The sequence below is a fragment of the Manacus vitellinus genome, unplaced genomic scaffold, assembly GCF_001715985.3.
Source record: "Manacus vitellinus isolate BGI_N305 unplaced genomic scaffold, ASM171598v3 scaffold_83_pilon, whole genome shotgun sequence".
In the NCBI taxonomy this organism is placed as follows: domain Eukaryota; kingdom Metazoa; phylum Chordata; class Aves; order Passeriformes; family Pipridae; genus Manacus; species Manacus vitellinus.
This window is the reverse complement of record NW_021940836.1, coordinates 838,165-850,980: the sequence shown is the minus strand read 5'-3', so window position 1 is coordinate 850,980 and position 12,816 is coordinate 838,165. Positions and strand designations below refer to the sequence as shown.

The 12,816-nt window shown below is 46.5% G+C and overlaps 1 protein-coding gene across 1 annotated transcript in view; it reads left to right on the top strand.

Annotated features, from left to right (window-relative positions):
• Positions 1 to 12,206: 12,206 nt before the first annotated feature.
• MFAP5 (microfibril associated protein 5) overlaps positions 12,207 to 12,816 on the top strand; it is a 14,025-nt gene continuing 13,415 nt past the window's right edge. The window contains 1 exon segment of the mRNA XM_008921125.4: positions 12,207 to 12,304. Within this exon segment, the coding sequence (XP_008919373.2) occupies positions 12,207 to 12,304 (98 nt within the window).

Sequence of the window (12,816 nt, the reverse complement as noted above, 5' to 3'; positions counted from 1 at the left end):
CATCCTAGAGCACATGGCACGGGACTGTGTCAGACGGTTCTGGAATATCTCCAGTGAGGGAGACTCCACAGCCTCTCTAGGCAACCTGTTCCAGTGCTTGGTCACCCTTATGGTAAAGTTCTTCCTCATACTCAGGTGGAACTTCTGTGCATCAGTTTCTGCCCATTTCCTCTTGTCCTACAGCTCGGCACCACCAAGAAGAGCCTGGATCCATCCTCTTGGCACACCTCCCTTCAGGCACTTACACACATTAATGAGGTCCCCTCTGAGTCATCTCTTCTCAAGGATGAACAGGCCCAACTCGCTCAGCCTTTCCTTGTAAGAGAGATGCTTCAGTTCCCCAGTCATCCTCGTTGCCATCTGCTGGACCTGTTCCAGGAGTTCCATGTCTCCTTACTGAGGAGCCCAGACTGGACACAGCCCTACAGATGCGGCCTCACCAAGGCTGAGTAGAGGGACAGGATCACCTCCCTGGACATACTGGCAATGCTTTTCCTAATGCTCTTCCTCCTGCCTGTTCCCACTCTCCTCCTCTGCCCTAGCTGGGGATTCAGTCCAGCCCCCACTGCCATGGCAGACCCCAGCCCAGGCCCTGCTGTGCCGACCCAGCTTCTCCTGCAGTCCCCACCTTCCACCCCAACTGCCCACTCAGGGGTGCAGGCACCATCCCACTGCCACGGGTGACCAGCCCCAGCACAGTACAAGCAGCCACACCGTCAGCAAAATGTACGATGTCTGTCACGCTCGTCACTGCTGCTGTTGGCATGTGGCATGCAAACCCAGAACCCTCATCCTTCGTGTTCAGTTAGAGGTGTGACAGAATCACATAATCAGACCTCTGAGATCACCGAGTCCAACCTGTGTCCAAACACCACCATTTCAACTACACTGGAGTGCCACATCCAGTCTTTCCTTAAACATCTCCAGGAATGGTGACTCCACCACCTCACTGGGCAGCCCATTCCAATATCTAATCACCCTTTCTGTGAAAAAATTCTCTTAATGTCCAGCATAAACTTCCCCTGTTGCAGCTTGAGACTATGTCCCGTTGTCCTATGTCATGTGTGACATGTCCTACGCACCACCCACCATACACCATCATGTGTACCCAGTGTGCAGCCAGGGCTGCATCATCCCTCGCTGCTGTCATTTCTCTAAAATAATAACTGTTGGCAGCAGACAAATATGACACATCCCCTGCATCAACCAACACACCTTGTTTATCAGTTTCTGTGGCACACCTACTCAGTTTCCTTTGTACCACACCCTTTTCATTCACTGTCTCATATCAGCTGTATATTCCACATTGTCCTGTGCGAGTTTCTCCTTCACCAACCTTCAGAACCTCTAGACACAGCAAACATACACTCTGCACACCAGGGGAACAACATGTGTGTTCCTCGCTAACCTGTGCTACACTCCCAGCTTTGCAAATATGGGACATACTCACCTAGTCATCCTGATACCCCCGAACACCTGTCATACCATGAAGGTTACCTGTCAACCTGCTTTCTTCTGCCTCTTTAGCATGTGGCGGTTCTGTCCTACTCGTCTTAATTCTCTCACTTGAACAACAGACAGTTTACAAAGTCTTTGCCTCCCCAGCACAGTTCATCTACATGTGACCATTCCAGACAGGCTTTCCAACCTGCAGTTGCAGGATAAAGCTGAGCCATCCAAACCTTTCATGCAGTATCCATGATGTTTAACTGACACGATGGGACTGACTTCCACAAGAGTAACCTATGTATTGGAAGAGAGAATGCCCTAAAATCATCTGCGATGTTTATTCATTCATACTGCACAATGCTGTTTGTAGTGTCATATGCTTCACCTTTGGTATATCTTCTGCAAAATTATACCTGGCGGTTAAAATACTCATAACACAAACATCATTGAGCATTTCTAGGACTGACTTCACTGAAGGGTACACACGTTTGTTCATTTGGTTCTGCAAACAACTGGGTCCTACTCCCCAAACCTCAGGCACGATTCAGGTACTCTTCTGAAAACTATTTGCTTCATGCCTAAGAGGCAAAGCTACCTCACAGATGATGTCAGAGGCCAAAATCCCCAGCTACTGAGACATCATTCAGTGCTCGCCTGTCTGCTTGGGTTGCTCTCTAAGACATCTGTCTGACTATACAACAGTATAAGGAAAAATACACTACCACTTGCCTAAATGCCAACTCAAAGTATAACTTGAGAGCAGGAGGCAATCATAGGCAAGTACCAGCAGGGTAAACTAGTAAGTAAATAAATAAATAACACCAAAATGCTAAACAGTTTTTCTGTTATCTTGACAGTAATGAAACATTATCTTTTTAAACAGAATTACTACATGCTAAAGCCTTCTGGAATAGAGTTCCAATGTGCACCAAGTCCACACTTCCAAAAGTTGTACTTTCAGGCTGTGAGGTGCACGGGGCTTGTTTACACAGGGAATTTGCTAACAAAGAGCTACTGTGGTATCACTGCTCTGCTGAAGATTGTGCAATCACTGCCCATTGCCTAGCATGTATGTGTATTTCAGACTAAGATTTCTTCTGGATTCATGTATGCTGTTTTTAAGACAGCATAAAGCAAAGAGGAAAGAAAAATGTCTGCATTAGTATTTATATAACTAAAACTACAGTAACATAACAACAGCAGAATTTTTTCTTTTATATTTCAATAAGCAGCCAAGTTGTAAGGCAGGTGCCTCTCCTGCTAAACATCGTTAGCAGTTTGTGAAAAGAGGAGAATTGCACAGCTGGAAAATTCAGGAATGTAGATTTTTGGCCGTACAAACGCACTTTTGGTTATAAGACATCTGAGAGGAAGTCATTCTACAAGTACAGGAAAAACACTCGTCATGGTAACAGTAAGATATTTGATCTGAAACCATTTGAGATGTTTCAGCTGGGTCTTATGATTATCAGTAACAATTTATTCCACCAACTGCCATTTACCTTCATAGCTCTCTCACATGCAAAATGTCGCCTTGTATCCTTTTTATTGCTGTTCGTTGAGTTACTGGAGTTGTAGTATGTCGTACTTTGTCACAGGTTGGATAACCTATATCTCTAGAACAATTTCCCATAATCTAGAAACCTGAGTTTGGAAGGAGTCCTGAAAATCCTTTACTATTTCTTGGAAAGGTAGAGCAGGAGAAAGGGTCAATTTACTACTCAAGACATGCCCACCCAGGATGTGCCCACTGCTCCAGAAGCTTTTGAATTGCTTTTTTTTGAAGAGTTGTCACTGCAGCTGAGTTGGATGTAGATGTTATACTTCCCTAGAATTAGGCAAGACCTCTTTTTTCTATTATTTTCTATCTAGTAAAGGTGAGGCCTTTCCTGTTACCCATAAATCTCATTCTCAGGACAGAATTCCTACTATTTAATAGTGCAAGGACAATACTGGGGAGTGTGTCAGTGATCCAGAATACCAAGCTTCACCCTTTAGGGAAGAAATATAATTGTAGTAGCAGCAAGGAATGGACGCCTCTGAACACTAAAGATTCCTGGCACCTTTCTTTTGAGATTTTTCCCATGCACTCTGTAATGCATAATGTAAGGACTGGTCCAAAGCCTTAATGTATGCAAAATCTGATTTCACGGTTGATTCCATGAAATATCTTTTGTCACTGAGTTCACTAAAACGGCAAACCAGCTGTTTAGTCCTGAAGCCAAAGTCCGCAGGACATTATCCCGTTTTTCACACTGTAAAGTTTCATATGCTGTCTCTGGTGACCTTGTGATGGAAAAATGGTGGAAAATCCAACCTGCAGATATTGCTAGGCCTAATTATTTATACCCATTTCCCTGCGTGCTGACTGTGTGCTCTCTGTGTCTTCAGTAGCTACTCATTTGGTCAGCTGAATCTCATAGCAATGTTTTTGCTTCCTGCTTGGATGACTGCATAATAAAAAAATATGTATAAGGCAAGGTAAATGCCTGTGTTCACACATGAATGCTTGGGTTCACATATGAACACAGATGGTCCCATGGAGAGAGACAAGTTCTGGACTGTGTTTCAACAAGAAATGGCCGTATCATTCTTGTTTCATACCATGTAAAATGAGGACTATGCCAAATGGTGCAAAATAATCCTTATTTTCATACAATCTCAGTTTCTCATTGGTTCTGCCTGTTATACTAATTGCTGTTCTGAATAAACTACTGTAAGATAGCAGAAAATGGAGACAGTACTGCTAATACAAAGGACACCCTGCTAAGGGGGTCTGCAGAAGGTTCCAGGTTTCACTGACTGAGTCCCAAAAACATTTTGACCCAGCACCATGCCCTCCAGAATGCAACACCCCAGCTTGCAGGTAAGTCCGTCACACGTGCCTGGCTCCATGTGCTTCATCCCACCGGACCCACCGCTGTCTCTGAATAAACCCCACCCGCAGCCCGGCTGCGCCCGCCGGCGGCGAGGTCTCTGCCGCCAGGCCGGCTGACAGCACCGCCGTCCCGCCGGCGGCAGCGCCGGACGGGCTTTGGAGTGCCCCGAGGCGGGGGGGCCGGGAGGGGGGCACTAGGGCTGGGGAAGCGGGGGTGCTGCTGCCCGTGCAGGGCGGTTCAGGGAGCCCTGCATCCCTGCTGGTCCTGGAGTGGAGAGGCGGCAAGTGCCGAACGCGCGGGGAGGGGGAGGGCGCGACTGCCCGTTTCCTATGCCAGGCGGTGGGAAGGAAGCCAGCAGACTGCTGCGGGGGAAATAATTATTTTGCTGTAAATACTGAGACAAAATAACAGTGGTCTGTGCAGGTGGTGGAATAGAAGGAATGGGAACCCCCTTGTTCCCAGCATTTGAAAGGAGGCTCAGGCTCACGGCACAATCCTGACAGAAGAAAGGGGCTCAGAGGAGCATTGCAAGAATTTTCCTGCCAGACAACAACATTTGGGGACATAAGGGAGGAGAGCATGCATCTAATTGAATAAGTAACTTTGGAGAAGGTCAGAGGCTTCTGTTATCCTTATTCTGGGAACAGTTTGAGAACTGCGAGACACAAAGAAGCCCAGGCGGGCAGAGTTACAGGCAGAAACAAAGGAATGGGTGAATAGCAGCTGGTAAGCTTCAAAGGTTGGTATATAACCAGCAGCTCCCAGTTCCAGAAGACAGGAGTGCATTTCCCCCAACTAAGTTGCTGTTCTGCTGCAGGGAAACAGGGAACAGTACTGAGGAGCTGGACAAAAGGATGAATGTGCTTTCGATGGAAGCAGTCATTTGAAAGGAAAATACTTCCTTTTCTCTGTATCTCCCTTCTGCCACTCCTTGTCATCTGCCTGGCCCCTTTTCCAGCTGTTTTTCTCAGTCTGCACTTTTCCTTTACCATCTTGAGAAAGTTCCTGCCTGTCTGGTTTTCTTTCCTGTTCCTTTACCTCTTTTTGACTCCTGTTTTGCCCTTTTCTGTCTCTTTCTCCATTGTCTTTTGATGAATGCTGTTGCAGTGATGACTTAAGATTTCAGTGCCTGTTGGGAAGGATCTGATGCAACCACAGGGTGGCTATACCTCGCAGGCACTCTGCTGCATTAAGTCTGATAAACATCTGCCCCGCGAGCTAAAGAGCTTCAGGCAGCAGGTTGAATGTCTCGGAGTTTATCCCCATCGTGTTGATGTTATCCTCTTGTGTCCGGCAGTTCTGTGCCCAGATCTGATGAGAGCAGGCAATCTGGGTTTTTTTCCAAGACTTCTCTCATTCGTGGGGAGTTGTTTCTTCATCTTTTCTTCATCTAACTCTGATACCCCCTCTCGCCACCTTGCTGGTGTGCCTACACACCCATCGCCCCTTGCCCGCCTTGAGCCGATAGAGGTGACTGAGGGGCGGGCTCCTGCATCTCCAGTTCTGGTCTCCTCTCGCAAGGTCCGACGCCATGATGGGAACTGTGCTTAGGAGGCTCCCTGCGGTGTGAGGGAGCCTTTCCTCCCCTCTCCTCCTGTGCTAAGGCCAGGTGCTAAGGGAGGTGCTAAGGGAGGAGGGGGACAGAGGTGCCTCTCAGGGAGGCCAGAACTAGGTCAGCGTAGCTGGAAAGCGCAGCTGGTGCAGTGCGATGGGGGGCGGAGAGCCAGTTATATCCAGAGGGGAGCGAGTGGATGGAAGGCGGAGGGGTCTTTCTGCGAAGTTGCAGGGGCGGGGCAGCCTCCTGCAGGCCTGTCGCAGGGCTGCTAGCAGACCCGCCCCGCTCCCCATCCTCCCCCAGCCCCGAGCCCCCAGCATCCGCCGCCGGGCGCCCGCCGAGCCCCTTCCCGGCGCTGCGCCTCGGGGTGGGCAGGGGGACGTCCGCGAAAGGGCAGAGAGAAAGGAAGGAAGGGAGGAAGGTAATGCTGGAGGAGAATTGAGGGGAAAAAAAAAAAAAGATGTTAATAATGGAGAAAGGAGGCTGGATGGAAATGGAGAAAAAAATCTGGGCAATGAATAAGGAACAGATGGAGAAATGTATATTAAAATAAGGAAGAAGAGAAGCGTGAAAGTCAACAAACAATGACAAGTGATGTTTCAGCACTTGCAATTGGTGCAGTGGGGAGGTCATCTGCATTCCTCACAGTGCCCAGGCTAAAGGACGCGCGTCCTCCTTGCCAAGATCCACAGGGCAATAAGCTGCTGCAGCCAGACGCTGCAGTGGGGAGGTCATCTGCATTCCTCACAGTGCCCAGGCTAAAGGACGCGCGTCCTCCTTGCCAAAATCCACAGGGCAATAAGCTGCTGCAGCCAGACGCTGCAAGCTCACCATCGCCAGTAGCTTCGGCGGTACAGATGTACCTCGCTACTGCCCAAAGGTCATGCTGTTACCACCCTTTGGAATGCAATGAAAGCGCATTTCAGTACGATTTGCTGAATGACCGTTTGCTGAATGAATGGTCTGGTTTGACCTTTTCAGTGTTCTACATCAACATTGCCTCCTCTGTTACAGCTCCAAGGAAATCTAGATTGCGAGAGTTGTGTCCTTTTGTCGTTGCTGTACAGCCAAAGCCTTACTTTCTCTGACTTTTTATCCCTCTTCTCATTCCATAACCCTTTTCCCTTTTCCCTGCCCGTCTCCCCCGCTGCCCAGTGACAGCTTTGCCCACACTGCCTTGTCTCCATCATTCCCGGGCTCACCAATCTGCTCGGAGCCGTGCTGCCTGCAGAAACGCACGCCCACCCCCGCCATGCCCTCCCAATTCCCGTTTTCCAGCCCCCCCCCGTCTCTTCTCATCAGCCCGGCTACATCCTTCCTGGCCTGACGCTGCCAGCGTGTCTCCTCCCTTCTTCCCTCCCTCCCGTCCTTCCCCATCCCTCCCCCTTCTCTCCCTGCAGTGCTTCAAGCCCTCACTGCAGTGCAATCCATCACTCCCAGCAAGGTCCTCACGCCAGGGGAGGGGGAAGCCTGGCTCCCTGTGAGGCTGGGGGTGGGTGGGCAGGGAGTGCAACTATCTCCTCCTTTGCTAAGAAGTGAGAAAAGCTCACAGAATACAGACCATTCCAGAATTGAAACCTCCCATCTGCTCCCAGCTATTTTATTTATCCATTTACTTATTTAGTCTCTTTGTTTTCAAAGAAAAATATGTTTCTGCCAACATTCCAGTGAGGGCGACTGGGCAACTGAAAGGAAACCAAGGAGACAGAGAGAATGCCAGAGTCAGAAAAGCTTGTTCAGATAGAAAAACCGGGAGAAAGAGCACTAAGGGGAGGAATAGAAAAAAAAATCAAGAAAGAAAAAGGCATATACAGAAATATAGGAATAAATGCAGAAATAGGGGAAGAAAAAAGACTAGGTGCAGGAAAAGGAAAACGTAGCAAAAAAAACCCAAGAATTAAATTGGTGAGAAACCTGAGAAGGCAAGCATGGCAAGAAAACTCAAGGAGGATACAATAAATAGCCAGAGGAGCCTTGCTAAGGAGGTTTGGTTGATATGAAATAACATTTAGATAGTTTAACAGGCAAAGCCAGTGGGCTTTGTTTTGAATGCAAATATTCTTTACAGCTGCATGCAAATAAAATTCCAATGTGTTTTTTTTTTTATTCTAAGATCGAGAGCATAATGGCTGAACAGTTGAAGTCCTTTTTCATAAAAAGATACATATCAGGGCAGCTGCATTGATGGACAGAGGCAAGAAATTATTATAATAGTATCCAATTAGGTTTTTCAGCTACCAACATTGTTGCTCTTTTACAGGCGTCTTGTGAAGGTGCTGTTGAGGTTGATACAGAATGGTTGCTGTTTTCATCTCTTTCAAACTGAGGTAGCTAAAGCAGTGCAGGCCCTTTATGCATATACATATCACATTAGGACAGATTTTCGTTAACATTGCTTGCCTTAGTTTCAGTCTGCCGTCGAGTTAGAATAGTCACTATACATGGGGAAGGTCAGAAGAAAATTCAAGTGATCTGGTTGAAGTCAGCAGTACCTACAGGAGAGACAGTGATTTATACCACTGCAGTTTCGGTAATGCCCAAAATCTTTGTTCAGATTTCTCTAATGTCAACTGTAGAACAAAACATAAATGATGATAAAAGGCAGACTTTACAGTCCCAGTGAAATGGAGGGATATAGGAAATGGAGGCATAAAAACCTGAAAATGGTGCCTCCTAATTTTCCCCACAATATGAACTTTTATCAGTTTGTCTGCTAACAGGTAGCTTCATTTGCATTTCTTCTACTCAGTGCAACTGTTGTTCTTCTTTATTATGCCCTATTAGAAGCGGGGTGAGTGCTGTGAATGCTGACACTGAGAAGGACTTCAACAGTTTGTATATTTTGGATGTGGCCAATTTGAGAAAAGGTTTTGACAACAGATCTTTTCTAAATGTTAAAGAATTTAAAGCAAATGGCTTTTAAAATTGCCAATTTTGCCCCTTCCTCAATGGTGTTTAAAAATTTACAGGTATTCTATTTTTCAATATAATTAATATAATATGATATCTATACTTTTGCTTTATTTTCTTTTTAATTGCTATTTCTTCTCCCACTCTCTCTATGTGCACATGAAACCTCTCTGTAAGCATGGACCTGTATACCTCTCTCACTCTGATGCCTCTTTTAATTGAAAGGGTGTGTCCAATTCAGGCACTGCGAGCTGCCCCAGTTTCATCACATATTTTAAAATCCAGTACTCCCCATAGCCCCACTACTGCACTCACGGAGCTGTGTGAGGATCTCAGAATGATGTACATGTCAGCACTGCAACACTCAACATTGGAGTAGCCCTTTCAGTGTGTGATTTTTGGATTTTTGGAGCTGATTTTCTTGGGATGAGGGCTAGAGGGGTACCACTCCTGGTTTTAGATTGTAAGGGTAAAAAAACCCACTAAAATCTGTTCCACCTTAGAGGACTACTAAAAGACAATACAAATGGTACAAAAGACTGGACCTCAAATGAGACAGATACTGTATTGTTTGGAAAGCTCAACTGTGATTTCATCTCTGCTGGACCGGCTCTAGTGAACCTCTCTGTGTAGGAGTAAGACACAGCTCTGCTTCCCAGCAGTGACTTCTGTAGCCAGCTCTGGTTACTGCTCCAGTGCTTGATCACTGTGCTGCAACAAGAGGGTTAATCCTGCTGGCTTCGCTCCAGGGTTTGTGCTGTCCAGAAGAGATGGGAGAAGGGGAGGGGGAATCTATCATGTCTTTACTGGCATTTTACTTGTGGCTGCAGCCTTGTCTGTATGGAAAAGTTGCGCCAGTTAAATTAAATATGGTGTTCTATGTACTCCAGACTCTGTATGGACACATATACTGGGCTTACATGAGGGATTTATATATTTGTTAAGCTTAAAGTGTTACCTGTCCCCCTGAGAGAGCAGTCTTGGAAAATGTTCTGTGAGAGAAGCCATATTTGAGCTCAGCTGCTTGAAGAAAGGGGAATATGGAGGAACAGGTGAAACAGCCAGGAGAAATTGGCCCTGAGACAGTACAAAGGATCAGAAAGGATCAGAAAGGAACTATGTTTATGATAGTAAGAACTACAGAAAGAGCAGCAAAGGAAACACCAAAGCACAGCAAACGAAGAAGGAAAATTCTGGCAATTCACCATAACCACCTTGTCCAGGAAAGACCTGAAGCTTGTGGCTGTCACCAACCAATAGCAAAGAGCTCACTGATTTCCTCTTCTTGTGGTCAGTTCTTCACAGTGCTGAACTGATTTGAAGGAGCTGAGTGGGTATTAATCAGAGTTTCATGGACTATCTTAGTGCATTTTGTGACTGCAAGACTGTATGCCCTCTAAGCACTGCCTTGTTGATTTGGAAATAGAGGGGTGAAGAATTCCTTATTTCTGTAGATGGGACAACAGAAAGCATGACTATGAGTCAAAAAGAGACCAATTGTGTCCAGGCTGCTGCACTTTGCAGTGTTTGCACTTCTGCAGTGGGTTGGATACAAAGTCAGATGTGAATCTCCAAAAATTGGGGATAGATGGATCAGGCCTTGAACTCGTGTCCCTTCCCTCTGATGACCTCAGCAAAACCTGCAGAACAACTGCAGGATGATGTCAGACCTCAGGTATTAGTGGAGCCCATCAGCAGTGTGGGACCCAAGAAAATTCATTTCAGCCCCAATTCACATGACTAGTAGTCCTGCATTATTGACATGATACATTCACATATCTTACATCAGTTCATTAATTTCTTATCAGTCAGATGTAACTTAATGCCCAGTTACCGTGAGGATATGTGAAGGCCAAGAAGACAAAGAAGGAAAGGGAAAGAAATCAGTAGGAGTTTAAATGCTGGTCTAAGACCTATACAAATAGTATGCCTCAGGATCACTCACCCGTCTGCTGAGACACAGAAGTCTCTGGGGTGAAATGCATCAGGTGATTTTAATTTCTAGGAAGGCCAGTTTTGTGTCTTATCCATGCTACTATCACTATAGCATCCCTGGTAACATAATGGGATCAGTACCAACTGGCAAGGAAAATAAGTTTTTGCTGAATCACTGTCACTGCTTCTGATCTTAGGTAAACACCTACAGGCACTGGAGTCAGCACTTAGGGAATATGTGTTTCCTTTATGAGTCACCCATGCCTTTTACTGCAGCACAGTTCGTCACACCATACTGTGGCCTTGATACCCGAATTTTTAGAAGGAAGAGTGCTTCATCTTGAGTCATCAGCTGTAGATGTCCCCAGGATACCCTGTGATGGAGGACAGCAGCCCACAAATCACAAGACAGCAACGGGGTGAATGAGAAGGGAAGGTGCAGAAGGGTGTTAATTTTTCATATCTCCTAGCTGTGAGGGCTGTCCAACTACCTTTGTCAGTGTCATGGGGCAAGGATGGGGGAAAAAAAATCAGATTCTGTTCTGTCTCCAAAAGCAAACCGATTAAACAGTTGTGAATCCAGTAGACAATTAGGAGAGCTAAGAGGAGATACTTCATGCCAGATGGAGGCCTGCAGACGCAGAGCCACATCTCTTGAAGAGTGTGCCTGGACTGCAAGAGGAAAAAGGGGCGTTCTCATGCCATTGTGCTGCGGCTCCCTCCGGTGTCCACCGCGAGCAAGAGCAGCATGATACCTCCAGCTATTTCTCCGCGGCTTGTCTGGCCTGTAAAATACTGAACTGCTTCTTAGCCAGCGATTCCATCACCAGGAGCATCGACCAAGCTCTCCAAATGGAGGCGTGCTGCTAGCACCACGGGTCTACCCACACCGAGCTGCTGGGGGAGGACACAGTCTTCCACTTTGAAAGAAGGATTTAAAGCTCAGAAGCAATCAGCAGAAACTTTGCCCAAGATTGGTTGTGAATCCTGTGCTCTGTGGGAGATGGTGGTACATCAGCACATCGGTAGACCAAAACATTTGGCATCAATGAAAGTTTCCTAATAAATGTGTTCAAAACTCACAAAGTCTTCAGGATGTTTTAGTTATCCCGTTAAGCAGTAATGGAGGTTTGAATGACAACACAGAAGTACAGAGAAAAACAAAAACCAAACCAAGGTGTGTGGAGTATTGTAACCCAAACATACTGATATGTGGACTTCCAGTAAAAGCCAAGAATCTTAGAGGATTACTCAACCTGAGGTGTGGTTATAACTTCCATCACATTCTTTTTGTTGTGTAATGACCTCACCAGCGTTTCCAATGCACCCAGTTTTAGCTGGTCTCTGAAACTGCAAATGTTGGTGTCTCGCTCCAGTGAAACAGTGCAATGCTGTTTGGCTCCAGAAGGCTGTCCTGGTACCAGGGAAATTCCTAGCTTTCCCCATCCCCTCTATCCCTCCTCTAGTATGGTCCACCAATGGTGCATCCTCCAGGGGCCTTGGGAGGACCAGAAATAAGAAGGAGCAGTCATTTCCCTCTTGAGCACTGCCACACCCAATGCTCAGCCTCTATCAGGTAAGAAGTGGTGACATCAGTTATGTCACATGTGGGCAAAACTCTTCTGAGTCTCCTGTGGCAGAGAGGACATAGTGAGAATTTCCTTTAGTAACTTTGTATAAAGCATTATAGAATTTTATTTCTAGTCTGCATTTAGTTGAGAACAAGCTAACTATGAGCCTTAGGGGACACAGCTTTCCCCTACAAGGTTTCATTGCTAGATGAGAGAGGGACTGGGGTCATTTCCTAGATTTCTCCTTGGCTTCAGGACTGAGACTGTGCCTTGAAGCTCATCCAGTGCCTCCTCAGATCCAGAGGACTAGTTACAGAAACAACAAAGGGAAAATAAGTCAGCAAAAGCGACAGGAGATGAGGGATGCAGGGGCTGTTGGAGGAAGGGTTAGGGGAGAGTGGCTATTCTTTTGGGGCTCATAAAATGCAGAGTGGAGGCACAGGGGAGTCAGGAGGATGGCAGTGAAGGTCAGGTCCCATTCTTCCCTTCTCAGTTTGTCTCTCTCACTTTCCTACTT